This window comes from Oncorhynchus masou, chromosome 13, assembly GCF_036934945.1.
Source record: "Oncorhynchus masou masou isolate Uvic2021 chromosome 13, UVic_Omas_1.1, whole genome shotgun sequence".
Taxonomy (NCBI): domain Eukaryota; kingdom Metazoa; phylum Chordata; class Actinopteri; order Salmoniformes; family Salmonidae; genus Oncorhynchus; species Oncorhynchus masou.
Window position 1 is genome coordinate 51,293,829 of NC_088224.1, and position 16,558 is coordinate 51,310,386.

The following is a 16,558-nucleotide window of genomic DNA, read 5'->3' on the forward strand; positions in this document are numbered from 1 at the left end:
GTGTAGATATTCAGGTCACGTTGGGCCGCAGGGAAGTTAAGTCCTTGATCCGGGCAAAAACGGCTCAATCTTTGGCAAAGGGAGTGGGATGCTAGTAGTTTATCCTGTCCATCGGTCAGTTAAGGAAGAGGTGGGGTGTATGGGATGTAAGAGAGAGGAAGTTGTGTGGGTTAGACTACGGTTCGGGCACACAGGTCTGAATGTCACGTTGTGGATGATAGGGACACATGAAACAGGTCTGTGTGATGAGTGTTTCGTGGGGGAAATGGGGGAGCATGTGTTGATATTTTGTGAACTGTATGATGTAGGCGGGAGAAATTGTGAGAAAGGGTTAGAGAGGCTGGACAGGGTTTGGGTTTGGGTGGTGTAGTGGGGAGAGGAAACGGGAGGGAGGTGGTGCCTATTTCACTTTCTTAGAAGAACAGGACTAATGAAGAGAATTTAATGTAGGTAGGCTGTAACTGGCCTCACACTCCAGTACAGTAGGTGGCGGTGTATGCACCTTAAAAGTTGGATGCAAACGTAATCTCTCCTCCTTCAGTCGTCTTCTTCTTCTTCTGTGGACTTTATATGGCGGTTGGCAACCAACTTTAAGATGCATTGCCACCACTAACTGGACTGGAGTGCGGACCTCAGTTCATCTTTCAATCACCCAGGTGGGTATATGAGCCTAAAAACCAATGAGGAGATGCGAGAGGCGGGACTTGTAGCGCGTGAAGTTTCAGAAATAGAATCAAGTTCTATTTTAGTGCTTGGCTATGCAGACACTCATTGACGTGCGACAGTTTACAGTTTAGATGAAATTATTGAATAACATTTTTTTATATATTTATATATTTTTCTAGCAACACTCGCGCACGCAACGCTGGCGGTGTGGTCAGCACATAGCGTTAACGAGCTAGCGTTGCTAACTGACATGTTTTATAACAAAAAGGCTGAGTAGACTCACATTTGGCATACTGTAGTTGACAATTTGAGCTAAATGTGTGTCTCAAGTAACCTGGGGAATCTATATAAGGCTGGATAGTTCATTTGTTTTACTTTTATTTAACTAGGCAAGTCAGTTAAGAACAAATTGATATTTTCAATGACGGCCTCAGAACAGTAGGTTAACTGCCTGTTCAGGGGCAGAACGACAGATTTGTACCTTGTCAGCTCGGGGGTTTGAACTTGCAACCTTCCGGTTACTAGACCAACACTCTAACCACTAGGCTACCCTGTATTAGCAAAATGTACTATTTAAAAAATATATATAAGAGTTTGGAGTTTGGACTTTTGTTACCTACCAATTGACAAAAAAAGTCCCGGAGGTAGTCGTATCCCAAAGAAAAGCTATTTGTTTTCTCGTTGAGTTGTTTAATGATAGGCCCATCACTCTTCATTATTTTTTTCTATTAATAAAGATGGATCACATTGTATCTGTCTCTCATGCACACACCCCTTTCAAATTAACAGCTGCCATGATCCATAGCATCCCGTTGTGAGACAAAGTACTCAGCCAGAATTGCATAAAGCATCACTATGATGTGTTTACGCTCTCTCCCTGGACAGGCAAAGATGTCTATACATGAAAAGCAGCCAATAGGCAGACGTCGCCTTTGAGATACAGTAGCTCCGTGTGTAAAACACAGATCGCACACACACACATGCACAGCGCATGCATGAACACACACGCACAAAGGGAGACCAGCGCAGACAGCCTGGAGGGAGAAGATGCTGAGCAGATTTAGGAGAATTGTGGGAAAATTGTGTTGAAGAGGATTTGTTTAATAATTTTAAAAACTCCTTAATGGCGTCTTGTAATTGAAAGGGTGCGCAGCTGGAGTCATAAAAGGAGAAATAGTCTCAGGATCCCAACCTCCAGGCATTTTGAGACACATGAGCCCAAGTCCAAATGAATCAAGGAACCGTTAATACGAAAGCTCCTCAAAACTGCACTGCAGGGAAGGAGACGGATGCAAAAGAGAGACGGAAGGGAAGACGAAAACAATCCGAGTGTGGAGAAGATTTGGAATGTGCTTTCAGTAGTTCTGAAATATCCTGAAGCTGAACATATGATCATTTTGTTTTGTTAACGTGTGAATTAAAAACAGCAGGAGGTCATGGTGTACAGTACCACAATGTACAGGCCTTCGAAGCAAACCTCTCCCCCATGCACATGAATGATTCATAAGATAGGCCTATCAATGTTACATTTCTAAATCGTTCACAAAGACCCACTCTGTCTCAGACAAATATACCTTGTAATAGTTTACAAGAGTGTAAATATGATATAAATGTGCAAGCCATAACCAGAACATCATGGGTGATAAAAGGGTAGCTCGAGGAGGATATCTTTATTTTATCATCTTCCTGAATTGACTTCACATGACCCCCGGGCCACTCATAAAGGATATCGCTTCACACCTTTCCTTAAAGATAGGCTAAACTAATGGAGCAGAAAGGTAAAGACAGAATGTTTGTGCCAAATGTCACCCTATTCCCTATTTAGTGCACTACTTTTGACCAGATCTCTATGGGCATCACCTATTAAGCCCTGGTCAAAGGTTGTTCTCTATCTAGGGAATGGTATTGTTATGATGACATTGTTATGATAGTCCTCCTGCGGCGGCCTCTGCTGCATCACCCGAAAATCGGAATATTAAAAGCACAATGATGTGCAATTTGCCCAGCGCTGTATGTGCTGTCGTCCAATTAGTTCCCAGGCATGTGCGTATAGCTTCCGTGGGGACTTTTCTTTTGACTCTGAGTGCAGTTCCTCTGAGTGTCATACAAATGAAACGCGTCTCTCTCTGGGAGGATTCCAGACAGGAGGAGTTTCACAATGTGACATTGTTTTTGTTCATTGTGCAGAAGAGGCCCCTGCTATCAAGGATGACTATGCATGTGAAGTCTGAGAATAAATTAGAGTATAATATGAGATAATGCTTCGGTGTCCCACAGGGTCTGAAAAATCATAATGAGCATATATGCTCTCTTTAACAGGTTTTTGAAAGTCGTTTTCAGTTGGTCCAAGAGGCTGACTTTTCGGCAAGTAGTTCATGTATCAGAACAGGACAAAATCAATGTTTGATCAGATGTTTTCAGATTTCAAACGTTTCCTTCTGATGACGTACTAGGACGTCCGAGGCCGTCTGTTTTGTATAACCAGCGATAAACCAAAATAAGTGGAAAAGAGAATAGCCATATCATTTCCAGATTATCTTTCCCATAGCTGGAAAATGTGAATGAATCTTAACATTGGACCACTTTTCAGGTGAAAACCGCAGATTTGTTTGTGTAATGTTCCGTTAATGCTGTCTCATCATGCAGATCATGAATGATGGTTTCATTTCCATAATTGTAAAGTACAGTATTGCTGGTAATCTAGTGTCAAGTCAGGCAAATTCTTTCTGCTGTGCACACAATTTCTCTTAACCCCCTAAGGTCGATGTCCTCAAATTAACACAATACAACAATTCCCATTCAAATATGTCAGTTTAAGCTAGAGATACTGTATCAGTTGTTCTGCATTGGATGCATCTCAATCCACCACCTCCGTCTATGTAATACTTCCGCATCTGCAGTGAAGGGTGAGAGGTGTTTGTCAGACCATGCGACATTCTCACAAAATCATCTATAGCTTCTGAACGGCCTACAATCTTTTATGACCCATCAATGGAAAGATGAGACTCTTACGAACATGATGGTGTTCTCTGTTTTCCTCCACAAGTGCATTGGGACTCGTCTGAAGTCAGTACAGCCGATCTGACAACTTCTGTCTGTAGCGTCCAAACAGCTGGGCTACACACTAATATGACCCCTCTGTGTAAAGGTGAGACTCTCACCAACACGTACTTGTCGGTTGTTTTGCTCTAGGGAAGTATACAGTATGTGGAGACTGTTTAGGGGAAAAAAACAAGGTGTTAAATACATGTAAAAAAAAATATATATAACATTTCCTGATCTTATACAGTATCTTTCAGATTTAGGATAGACACTTCAGAACAAACTTCCTTTCGATTTTTGGGAGGGAACTATCTTTCGTTCCATGTAGTGAATCGTTTGAATGGGCAAATTGCAGTAAGGCCAATTATCAAATCATTTTTTTTAATATTTTTTTTTATACTTCAAGGGATCTTAAAATTATATATCAAATATCAAAATTGTCGTAAGGATGACCTTCTTAAAACAATTTTTTAAAATTCCCATCATTATGGATGTCTCTATTGTGATTGGTTGATACTCTGTCTAACACTGTCAAACACTCATGTGCAAAAGCTCATCATAGCACTTGAGTGAGTATATAGACTACAGCATTCCAGGTATCAGAGCTATCTGGTTTATCAAGTTTCCTTCCTGCTCTCTGGTGGGAACCTAAGCAATTTCCTTGGCAGATAGCGCAGTGGAAACCGGTCTTGTTACATTGCTATGAAAACAAGCATTGACATGGCTCCTCCCACAACCCACAGTAAACCACAATCGAGTCTTAGACACACTTGTTTGCTGCCTCGCCTCCTCAGTAGTTGTCTACACACTTCATGGACAAGGGTGATCCCGCGGAGAAATTATTCTGAGTTTGTGTGAGATTTGAGGCGGTGTTGTGACACACAGGAGGAGCTCTGCCCCCCATGGATCGTGTTGAATGGGGCCTGGAGAAGTTCAGGATCTTCAGGAAGGATGACTTTGAGGCTGACTGGATTAAGATGACAGAACGCAGCTTTGGCCAGGTCTACAGAGTGAAAGTCAAGCTTTGGAGGGAAAAGTGTGCCCTGAAAAGCTTCAATACCACCCTTACTGGCACCAGTCTCTACAGGTATGGTTAATGTGGCTTTATTACAGGCCTAGAAGATATACTCTAGATCAGAGCAAACATTTCACAGAATAAATCACATAATTTTTAATGGAATAAAAATCACTAAAAGGGAGCACATTTGGGAGTTTGGATATTTAGCAGTTTGCAGTAGTGGTCTAATTACTGGGAAAATACGTGTGTTAGATTAGAAAGGTTGAACGTGACAACAAAAATCTTTGGACAGAGGCTGCTCAGGTGTGTAAAAAAACCTGTCAACTCCTCCTTACACTTATCTTTTCTTTATTTGTAGGAGAATGATAGAGGAAGCATCCAAGATGGAGAAAGTGACATTCAAGTACATTGTGTCCATTTACGGGGTGTGTAATGACCCTCCCTCCATGGTGATGGAGTACATGAATAATGGCTCCCTGGATCGTCTCCTCACAAGCCACGTGTTGATGTGGCCCAAGAAGTTCCAGATGATTCACGAGGTCACCATGGGCATGAACTTCCTTCACAGCATGAACCCTCCACTTCTCCACCTGAACCTGAAGCCTTCAAACATCCTTCTAGACGATCACCTCCACATCAAGGTGAGAATAGCTCCACAGAGAGACTGGTATGCCGTTTAAGCAGCTATTCCTATTTTAAAAAAGTGTAATGAGCGAGACGAGGGTCCTTAATGATATCTTGACTATTTTGTTAATTAGGCATGCAAACATTAAAAAATGTAAGGTTATATCTGAATAAGAGTTCAGTGGTATGTACGCTGCAATGATTATCTGTCTGAAGAAAATTTCCCTCCAAAGATTTCAGATTTTGGCTTAATTAAGTGGGGAGAGGCTGGGAACAAGAAGGAATTCATTGAAAACTTGACTGCGAGAGGAAACATTTTCTACATACCTCCAGAGACATTCACCCTGTGCCCTGAGCATCCGGGAACCAAGTTCGATGTTTACAGGTGAGGTAGTTGCCAAGGGCAAATTCCTACAAACTCACACATAGGCCCACTATAGAACAGTGTTAATAGGCTAGTCTTCTCTCTCTCTGTAATAGAAACATTATGAGTTACTAACTAGATATTTCAATAATTTGTTCAGTATTTGATCCTAAAGTCATCGATTTTTTCAATATAGTTTAGTTAGTTTCTAATGAGGTATAATCTTTGATAATGTAAGTTAGATTTAATGTACTCTGAACAAAAATATAAACGCAACAGGTTTAGTGTTGGTCCCTTGTTTTATGAGCAGAAATAAATTATCCCAGAAATGTTCCATATGCACAAAAATGTTCCATATGCTCCAATGTTGTTCACACATTTGTTTACATCCATGTTAGTGAGCATTTCTCTTTTGCCAAGACAATGCACCCACCCGACAAGTGTGGCATATAAAGAAGCAGATTAAATAGCTTGATCACTACACAGGTGTGCCTTGTGCTGGGGACAGTAAAATGCCACTCTAAAATGTACAGTTTTGTCACACAACACAATGCCACAGATGTCTCAAATTTTGAGGAAGTGGGCAATTGGCATACTGACTGCAAGAATGTCCACCAGAGCTGTTGCCAGATAATTGAATATTAATTTCTCTACCAACATCGTTTTAGAGAATATGGCAGTAGGTCCAACGGCCTCACAACCATCCCGCCCACATTCGGCTTCCTCACCTGATACCAGTCACTTGGACAGCTGATGAAAATGTTGGTTTGCACAAACAGTCAGAAACCGTCTCAGGGAAACTCATCTGCATGCTTATCGTTCTCACCAAGGTCTTGACCTGACTGCAGTTCGGCGTTGTAATTGACTTCAGTGGGCAAATGCTCACCTTTGATGATCCATGCTGGAGAAGTGTGCTCTTCACAGATTAATCCTGGTTTCAACTGTACCGGGCAGATGGCAGACAGCATGTATGGTGTTGTGTGGGCAAACAGTGTGCTGATGTTAACATTGTGAACAGAGTGCCCCATGGTGGTGGTGGGGTCATGGTATGGGCAGGTATAAGCTACGGACAACAAACAAAATTGCATTTTATCATTGGCAATTTGAATGCACTGAGATATCTCACACATTAAGCATGTTTGGGATGCTCTGGATTGACGTGTACGACAGCATGTTCCAGTCCCTGCCAATATTCAGCAACTTTGCACAGCCATTGAAGAGGAGAGGGACAACATTCCACATCCTGATCAACTATATGCGAAGGAGATGTGTCGTGCTGCATGTTGGTGGTCACACCAGATACTGACTGGTTTTCTGATCCACGCCCCATCTTTTTAAAAATGTCACTAACAGATGCATATCTGTATTCCCAGTCATGTTCAGCTATGAAAAGCCAACTGACATTTACTCCTGAGGTGCTGACCTGTTGCACCCTCTACAACCACTGGGATTATTATTATCTGACCCTGCCGGTCATCTATGAACGTTTGAACATCTTGGCCATGTTCTGTTATAATCTCCACCCAGCACAGCCAGAAAAGGACTGGCCACCCCTCAGAACCTGGTTCTTCTCTAGGTTTCTTCCTAGGTTCTGGCCTTTATGGGGAGTTTTTCTTAGCCACTGTGCTTCTACATCTGCATTGCTTGCTGTTTGGGGTTTTAGGCTGGGTTTCCGTACAGCACTTTGTGACTTTGGCTAAAGTAAAACAGGTTTTATAAATACATTTGATTGAAATTTGATTGATGTGAAATCCATAGATTAGGGCCTAATAAATGTATTTCAATTGTCGGATTTCCTTATATGAACTGTAACTCAGTAAAATCTTTGAAATTGTTGATGTTGCGTTTATATTTTTCTTCAGTGTTATTAGATACATGGAGAAAGAACCACATTGAAGTTATCCTGTCCGGTCAGAGTGGTCTTATGTGTTCCTTGTTTTAATTTAGCTTCTCTATTGTGATGTGGGAAATCCTGACCCAGAAGAGACCGTATCAAGCTGGGAAACGTGAGTAGTGGTAATGCATTCTGATTCAAGTATCAGATTTTTAAAAAATCAAATCACATACACAGTAGTCTTTGACAAGGTTCAGGTAGTTATACAAGCTTATAATCACATTGAGAGGTCATTTTTGAAAATCATCTCTCATCTGACAAAACATATAACTTCCTGTGTCACAGGAAGCAGTACAACGACAGTCCTGATGAAGGTGTCATCAGGTAGAAGGCCAGGCTTGGAAAAGATCCCTGATGACAAGCCACAAGAATGTGAGCAGATGATCACAATAATGCAACAGTGCTGGGATCAGGATCCCAGAGAGAGGCCAGACTTCTCAGGTAACACTTCACCTGATTCCAGATCTGTTTGTGCTGTAAAATACTGTAGAGTAGAATAGATGCGTTATTGTCCATTTGGTTAAAAAGAAAATTAGTATTCTGCTTTTTTCCCTACCTCAGACACACCCACATGTTGAGAGGCACATGGTCAGCCATTGTGCAGTGCAAGATGGAGAGATATTTTTGGGGCTACGTGGGTTACTCAGTGGCATAATGGTAATGATCTAACACCAGCAGCCCTCCAGTAGCCAATTCAGCTCACACTTTTCCATTGCCCGGCCTGGAAACTTTGGTTACTGGTCCACCTCTGTCTACTTACTGCCAACCAACTCCTATGGTCATTGTCATCAATGCCAGACATACGAAAAGATCTTAGATCAGTCTGGATAACATTGTGTGTCCCTCTCCATACCCAACCGTAAAGAACAACAACAAAACAAACTATCTTCGAGACAACAAAAGGGGGAGAATAGCCACCCCTTGTTATGATCAGCAACAGTATAGAAACAGAATGGCCAGAAAAAGGGAAGAAAGAAATTATGAAGGGCCTCCTTTGTTGTCTCCAAGTGTCATAGGCGTCCCTTTTCAAAGACAAATATACCCTTTATTAAGCCTATAGCTATACACATTACCCATGTGATTGCTCCAGCACATTGTTTCTTCAAAACAAGGCAAGCCCATATGTTGGAGATTGACACAATATGGCTGAACATGTCGTGTGGACTTTGTTCAGTAAACGATCTTACACTGGCTGAGGCCCAGTGGCGATTTTAGCATTTAAATCTTGTTGGGGCAAAAAATATAACATTTAAAATGATGCATGCCTGCTGAGCCACTGCACAATACAACACTAAACAATACATTCATTGCACTACAACCGTAACAAACGGTGCTCACAAACTATTAGGGCCTACATAGTCCCAACACCTTACTACTGCTACACCTGGCTATCAGCGGAGCCTTGTCTGGCAGCGAAACAGTTCATTCAGATTATTAGCGTGAGATACATAGGCTACTAACAGCTTACTACAAAACATACACTTAGTATTACTTTCTTAGCTACAGTATACATATCTCCCTGGCATATTACATCATTTATGCAGGAGCATACAAGACATTTTTGGACCCACCTTGTGCTGTGCTCACTTCCTTCCAAACCACTCATCGTTGAATTTGCAATTTTCAACTTGTTGTGTAATGTTTGTGTCAAATGGCCGATGAGCACCAATACATTTTATCTATGATTTCTCTTCATTATTTGAAGAATTTAAAAGTATTTGCCAGTAGATATTTAACTTGATTCATGATGAAGACTGCTAGCTAAGATTTTGAAAGTATGATGTTAACATGATCAGTCCAATCAAAGCTACTGTATATATATAACGTGATTTGATGTAATTTTATCTGTGGCCAATGACCTTGAGCCTTCTTGGATGGACACTTCTAATGTAACTCTATGTCACCACCCAAAGGGCTAGAATTTTCGAGGTCTCCCCTTAGACTTTGCGGTAACGTAGTATCCCCATGAGTGACAGAACACTGAGCCAATCACGGTGCAACGTTCCATATTTTCTGCTGGCTTGCCCCACCACCACAGAAAGCACTGAGCTAGGCTGAAACACCTGCATGTTGGAGCTGCTTAACAAAAAAGAGATCATATTTGAATGCGGCTTTATTAACTTAACGATTTTTTTAACGTTGTTTGCAAACTGATATGTGACACGTATTAATGCCAAAATAAGATGCAAAACAGGCAAGCCCAAAATGTGGAGCTCTAACCCAGCTGCCCTGATTGACGGGTCACCAATGCTGAGGCCAGATCCTCAGACGGGTTGGAAAGGGAGGGTATATTACTGGTAACATTGTCAATTTCCAGTAAACTACCAGAATGTTGGTAACTTTCAAGGATGTTATGGAATTTTCATCACATGACATCAAGTGGCCTTTTGGGGTACTTTAGATTATCACAAGGGTCTTTAATTAACTTTGTCCCACTGTGGCCTTATCTGTCCCACTATTGTTTGTGGAGTTATGCTCTGATGAAGGTCGATTTACTGAAGGCTTAAAATAAATGTGCATCTGACTGGAAGTTTCTCCAGTTTTGTATTTTGCCTCCAGCACCTTCACTATTTGGTTTTCATGTGTAAAATATATAAAATAATAAAATAAGACGATTTTAAAATAAAAAATGGAGCAACCAAGCTGTAATGGACACAGATATAAAAAAGGAATACTTTATATGAATGCATTTTTGAAAAAGGTATTAAGGTAGTTTTTTATTTTTATTTAACTAAGGCAACTCAGTTAAGAACAAATTCTTATTTACGCGGACGGCTACCCTGGCCAAACCCTAACACGGACAACTGTTCACCGCCCTATGGGACTCCCAATCACAGCCGGTGATGAGATGAGAAGCAGTGCCTTAGACCAATGCTCCACTCGGGAGCACTTAAGTTACCATAGATTGCCATAGATGTCCTGTTAATTACCAAAATTACAGAAAATTATGGTAACTTTGGTAAATTACCGGTAGTTTATTTACCAAATGCTCAGACATCACTGAAATGCACAGCACTCAGTAACTCTGCATCTGTTTCTGCATAAAGACCATAATTATCCTGTCCAGGGCTGACAGCTTTCTGATTGTAGACTTTGAGGAGACTCAGAGAGACTCGTAGAGCACATGCTCTGTTCAATGTAATGCTTACTTATGTGAGATGCCTTATTGTAATATTCTAAAATAAACTCAGATAAGATTGGATCATTTACAAAAGCTGCAGGCAAGCAATTAAGGCAAAGGATTAAAGTGCCATGTTAACCAATACTAATAAACACCATATGTATGCATACACTGCCGCATCGAAATGAGCAACATTACTAAGCAATTTTCCATATTACAGCATTATTACGCATAAGAATAGGTTATTTGCATTCCTCTTCACGTCATAAAATGGACACCGTAAATCTGTACGACCAAAAGTGTGCAATCGTTTCAGGGTAATTGTTCTTCCTCTTCAGTGCCCTTAAGTATTGTGTTGACTACAGCAGTTACTGTATAATATGAAAAGTTTTAATAAAACTATAGTGCCTCATGGATTTTACAAACAGAATTGTAAAAAAATAACATACATTATTCACACGTTTAGACATCTTGTTATCATTTTGAGTATGACGGATGCATGCACTGCATCAATCAAATCCCTCTGAATTTGAGAATATGTTTTTAATGACCAAACATCTTTGTCTGTTTGTTTATTTCCAGACACTGTTCGAAAGACAGAAGCTCTGAGCGACATCCTGGGAATAGGTGGATGTAGCAACGGGGATAAGACACACAAACCTGATTATACCATGCTGTCGCCCATCTTCAGAAGAGTGAGTGCTCAGTGCTGCATCCTCCATCAATGTTGAGATAACAGATACAGCATCCACCATCAATGTTGAGATAACAGATACAAAGCTCTCAAACAAAGTCTGTCTGCCTGCCTGTCTGCCTGTCTGCCTGCCTGTCTGTCTGTCTGCCTGCCTGTCTGTCTGTCTGCCTGTCTGTCTGTCTGTCTGTCTGTCTGTCTGTCTGTCTGTCTGTCTGTCTGTCTGTCTGTCTGTCTGCCTGCCTGCCTGTCTGCCTGTCTGTCTGTCTGCCTGCCTGCCTGCCTGCCTGCCTGCCTGCCTGCCTGCCTGCCTGTCTGTCTGCCTGTCTGTCTGTCTGTCTGTCTCTTCTATGTGAATGTATGTTAAAGAAGACCTTGACTATGCCAACTGTATGGTTGTATAATGTATGCATCTTATAAACAGTTGTTATTAGCCCCATTAATATCAACATTAACTTGTGGATGTGCTGCTATTATGATGACTACTATTAACACCTTTTCATTATATCTCCATTAAGAAATCCACGTGCTCACTCGCCAACCCTCCAGGTGAGTGCATGGGGAAAACTCATGTTCCATGTGTCTCAGTGCTTCTAGGACTGACATTTAAAATGCAATTCTACCAAGTGTTTTCCACGTATTGAAAACTGGAGAAGGTGTAGCTTTGGACCATGTGAAAAAAAATGCTTATTTATCTCTGGCTCTTAGACTGAACAAAATGTATTGGAGGAAAGCCATGTCTCTTTAGACAAAGCCAACTTGTATGCAAATGCATGCACTCTTCAATTAACCATGGCTACTGCCACAATCAAATGAGGCAGCAGACATATTGTTATACTGCATCAGATTGATTTGCATTGGCAATACCTCTGCCTCTGTGTCTTATCTGGTTTATGTTGCTTTTTTTTACAGACACGAGCAACACCAGGGATGACATTCTCAATATTCTATCAAGGAAAGACTTTGAAAACTTCAGACAGGCCCTTAGGAAGGAGCATGTGTCTATGCTCTTCAAAGACAACAACACTCTTCTCCACTACACAGTGGTTAGTGGTGACACGGAGAGTGTGAGGCATGTCTTGAGTCTTGGTGCGGAGGTAAACTCACAGAGCGTCAGAGGATACACCCCTCTCATTGTGGCTGTGCTCCACAAGTTCCACGAGATATGCTCCTTACTGACGGAGCACGAGGCAGATGTTAAACTTGGAGACGGGGACCAGTGGACTCCTCTGCACTTTGCCGCTCAAAGCGACGACAGCAGAGTTGTCCGTCTGCTACTGAACAGTGGCGCCCAGCCTAGCGTTAAGGAGAAAGCCGGGTGGACGCCGCTTCACCTGGCCACTCAGAACGGCCACGAGAACGTTGTGCGTCTCCTCCTGACGCGGATGGGAAGCGCCGAAGAGCATGAGGAAGTCCATGGGAGGACGGCGCTCCACGTGGCGAGTGTGTACGGCCACCTCACCATCACCAAGCTCCTGCTCGGTAAGGGAGTTGACCCCAACGGGATGGACCACTCCCTGACCACCGCTCTACACCTGGCAGCCGAGGAGGGCCACAACAGGGTAGCCAGGCAGCTGGTGACAGCTGGCGCCGATGTCAACTCCCTGGACAGCCGGCACTACACCCCATTACACTTCGCCGCCCTCAAGGGACACACGGGCATCTGCAGGCTACTGTTGGGCAACGGGGCAAATCCCGACCCCAGGACCCTCCAGGGTTGGACGCCCATGCACTTGGCGGCGCTGAAGGGCCACGCGACCACCGTGCTGGAACTAGAAGCCCACCAGTGCTCTATGGACCTGCCAGGAAAGGGTGGCTGGACACCTCTCCATTTGGCCTGCCACCACGGGCAAGAGGAAGTGGTGTCCAAGCTGCTGTCGGCCAAGGCCAATCCCGACATGGCAGAGGATAGTGGCTGGACTGCGCTCCACTTGGCGTGTAACGGTGGCCTTTTCTCCAGTGTGCTCCAGCTCATTTCGCATCGGGCCAACGTCAACGCTCTGAACAAGAGCCAGGCCACCCCATTACATCTGGCTGCCCAGAACGGCAGTGTTCCCATTATCAAAGCCCTGCTAATGAACGGGGCAGAGAGGAGTAGTAAGGACTCGACAGGCTGCACAGCCCTATCCCTGGCCAGGAAGTGTCAGAAAGAGGAGGTAGTGCAGCTACTGGAGGACAGTTAGTGAGCCTTTCACACTACTGTGCTGAACCGAGCCGCACCAAACCAAGCTGTACTGAGCTGGTCTGGTTACATATCCACCGTTGTTGCTGGAATTGTGCTAAAAATAGTAATGTGAGAAGAAACTATCCGAGCCAGTACAATTTGTTTCGGGTTGGCAAGATAGTGTAAAAAGGGTACTAGAAAGCCAACAACGGCGTGTTGAAAGATAACTCTGGACAGGGTAACACTGATGTCAGGCTTAGTGACTAAGAAGTACAGTACATCACTGTTGGGAAAAGTGTATTGATACTCTCTTGATTTATGTCTCTACGGTATCAACGCTGTAATTAGGAATGTTATTCTGAAAGCTCAAATTTTATATGACATTGTTATGTTAATTTAAATTGTAAGGATGACCTTACTGTCTGTTGTCGACATCTATAAATATGTAATTATGACCATGAGTGGAGTATAAAATCATTTTTTCATTAGCTGGCAAATAGTGAAGTTTTTTCATTCTACTCACTGTGGTGACCAACCAAGAGCACTATCTAGCTGCCCGGTTGACACATTATATTGAATAGAACTGAAATGCATTGAGAAATATATATGCATATACTTATGTTCCCATTTCCATGGCACAGGTGACTAAACGTTTTTTAAATATTAAAAAAAAATACTCCAGCATAGTAGTCATGACCGTACCGTAACATGTCCCATGAGTCATACCATATCAGATCTGTTGTGTCTCCTTAACTTAATGCTTCACTGACAGGTGGGAGTGACCCGAAACCTGTGTGCAATGGAATCGAAAACCCTCCCACAACGTTTATCTCACCAGAGAGGAATGATATCAATGTGAAACATTGCAATCATTCTCACTACCACCCTCCCCGCGAGAAGATAACTCGTTTGACAGCATTTCTCTCTCCCCAAGCAATATGATGATCTCTTTCTGACACCAGTGCATTTCTCCCTGATCTGCAGGATTGGATAAACCCTCCTCATTCATAAAAGACTGTGTGCCACTCCCATCCACAATAGTTTACAGCAGAATTCCTGAAATATGTAACTCATCTTCACCGTCTTATCAAAGTTAGTCTGAATCAATAGCTCCGGCACAACCTTTTACACCCACAGTGACACATTTGATGGTTTCCATCGGGCTATAATTCCGTTTGCAAATCCCTAACAGAATTTCTGAGGAAGGTCAGGAGACGACGTGCAACAGCAGCTAATGCCAGTTTTGATTGGTCAAGCCGTTAAGGGCATTGCATCACAACAAGGGATGCTAGTCAACAACAGGAGTTTCGATAGAAGAAGGAACGCTTGCTGTTGTCCTTTTTCCCATGGGACATTCCTTGTAGGCCTACTACTTTCAGACAAAATGTTGCATTATTAATGAATGCAATATGTTTTACACAGTCTATGGATATTAATAGTACACCAAACTACAATTACAATGGTCGGTGTGGTATTTAATTCCCCAGCAGGCTAGAGGGATATCTTTGAGTTGAGACAGCCTCTCACGGGGTTAAATGATCCACAGAGGCCTGTGGTGCTTAGCAACTGCAAACATGACTAATTCAGCCACTGAACCAGCTCCAGCCCCCCCCCCCCTCCCCAAGAAAGTCTCCTCTGTCCGGGCACCTCTGGTCTTGCCCAGGTAATTGACGGCGAGTGATCTTTCAAGTCTCCAGGGTGATGATGTGGAAAACATTTTACCCTGTCATCTTAGCCACCACTTGGCCTCTCAGTATACCTGTATTTTACAAAATACCCCGAGTTGAATCCCTTTTGCTGCCCAAGGTTACTATTTGGGCAATTATCATTACGTCATTCTTCTAGCAGACCTGTCAGTATAGACACAGGTTAAAGTCACAACTATTTTATAGGCTGATGAGTTTGAAATACTTTCACCAGACATCCACTTGCTCAGCCAAAGATATAATAGCCAGCGTAGTCTAAGTATAAGCAGCATAGATAATGCAGAACTGCATTAACCCAAAGCTAGTTTTCCATGCCCTTGTTTTCATCAATATACAGTATATTATTGCCCTTAGTCTTCTTGTCATCATGCATGCCCCTTTTATCATGATTAATATTTCAGTTTACTGCTAGCTCCTCAACAAAGTGCACAGCCCCCGACTTTCTCTCTCTTTCTCTTCCCCTCTCTCTCTTTCTCATTCCCCTCTCTCTCTTTCTCTTCCCCTCTCTCTCTTGCTCGTCTATATCTTTGTGATGGTTTTACCCATCCATTTATACCCCTTATCAATCTAAAGTCATGATATTTACTATTTCCTGACATTTTCTGAGTAGGTTGGCTTGTTGTGTGCGACGAGAGACATGTATATGTACAGTATAAGCTATAGCTGCAGTGGCTACCATGCACTGAGGGCCATTTCCCATTATACAATATGTTAGTGGAATAGCAACAATCAGACAGATTCATGGGTGATAACGGAGAGAGCTCCTCAGAATTGGACCCTTTGACGAATCCCTACCTGAACTTTCTGCAAAAGTGAAAATTCATTTTGCTTTCCACTTGAGGGTGGATGGAGGGGGCACGATGGTTCACTGACTCTCTCAGTATAGGCTCAATTACCACAAACATTCTGTCACGCCCTGGTTGAGGTATTTTGTGTTTATCTTCATTTATTTGGTCAGGCCGGTGTGTGGCATGGGGTTTTTGTATGTGGTGTGTTGGTATTGGGTTTGTAGCTTAGTGGGGTGTTCTAGTTAAGTCTATGGCTGTCTGAAGTGGTTCTCAATCAGAGGCAGGTGTTTATCGTTGTCTCTGATTGGGAACCATATTTAGGCAGCCATATTCTTTGTGTGTTTCGTGGGTGATTGTCCTTAGTGTCCTTGTTCCTGTATCAGTTTACACTAGTATAGGCTGTTTCGGTTTTCATTACGTTCTTTGTTTTGTAGTGTATGTATTTAGATTCGTGTTACGTTTTGTTCATTAAACATGGAT

At 42.6% G+C, this 16,558-nt stretch overlaps 1 protein-coding gene across 1 annotated transcript; it reads left to right on the forward strand.

Annotated features, from left to right (window-relative positions):
* The first annotated feature begins 4,495 nt into the window (after nucleotides 1-4,495).
* On the forward strand, nucleotides 4,496-14,266 carry ankk1 (ankyrin repeat and kinase domain containing 1). Its single transcript, XM_064984198.1, has 8 exons — nucleotides 4,496-4,795; nucleotides 5,085-5,367; nucleotides 5,584-5,735; nucleotides 7,662-7,720; nucleotides 7,894-8,049; nucleotides 11,312-11,424; nucleotides 11,939-11,969; nucleotides 12,333-14,266. The coding sequence occupies exons 1-8, from the start codon at nucleotides 4,611-4,613 to the stop codon at nucleotides 13,601-13,603; spliced, it is 2,250 nt and encodes a 749-aa protein (XP_064840270.1). The 5' UTR covers nucleotides 4,496-4,610; the 3' UTR covers nucleotides 13,604-14,266.
* The last annotated feature ends 2,292 nt before the right edge of the window (nucleotides 14,267-16,558 follow it).

Excerpts from the sequence above, each read along its gene's own strand:
- ankk1 (XM_064984198.1), top strand. The coding sequence starts at position 4,611 with ATGGATCGTGTTGAATGGGGCCTGGAGAAGTTCAGGATCTTCAGGAAG. Across the intron at positions 4,796-5,084 it reads ACTGGCACCAGTCTCTACAG|GAGAATGATAGAGGAAGCAT; the intron begins GTATGGTTAATG and ends CTTTATTTGTAG. Across the intron at positions 7,721-7,893 it reads ACCGTATCAAGCTGGGAAAC|GAAGCAGTACAACGACAGTC; the intron begins GTGAGTAGTGGT and ends CCTGTGTCACAG.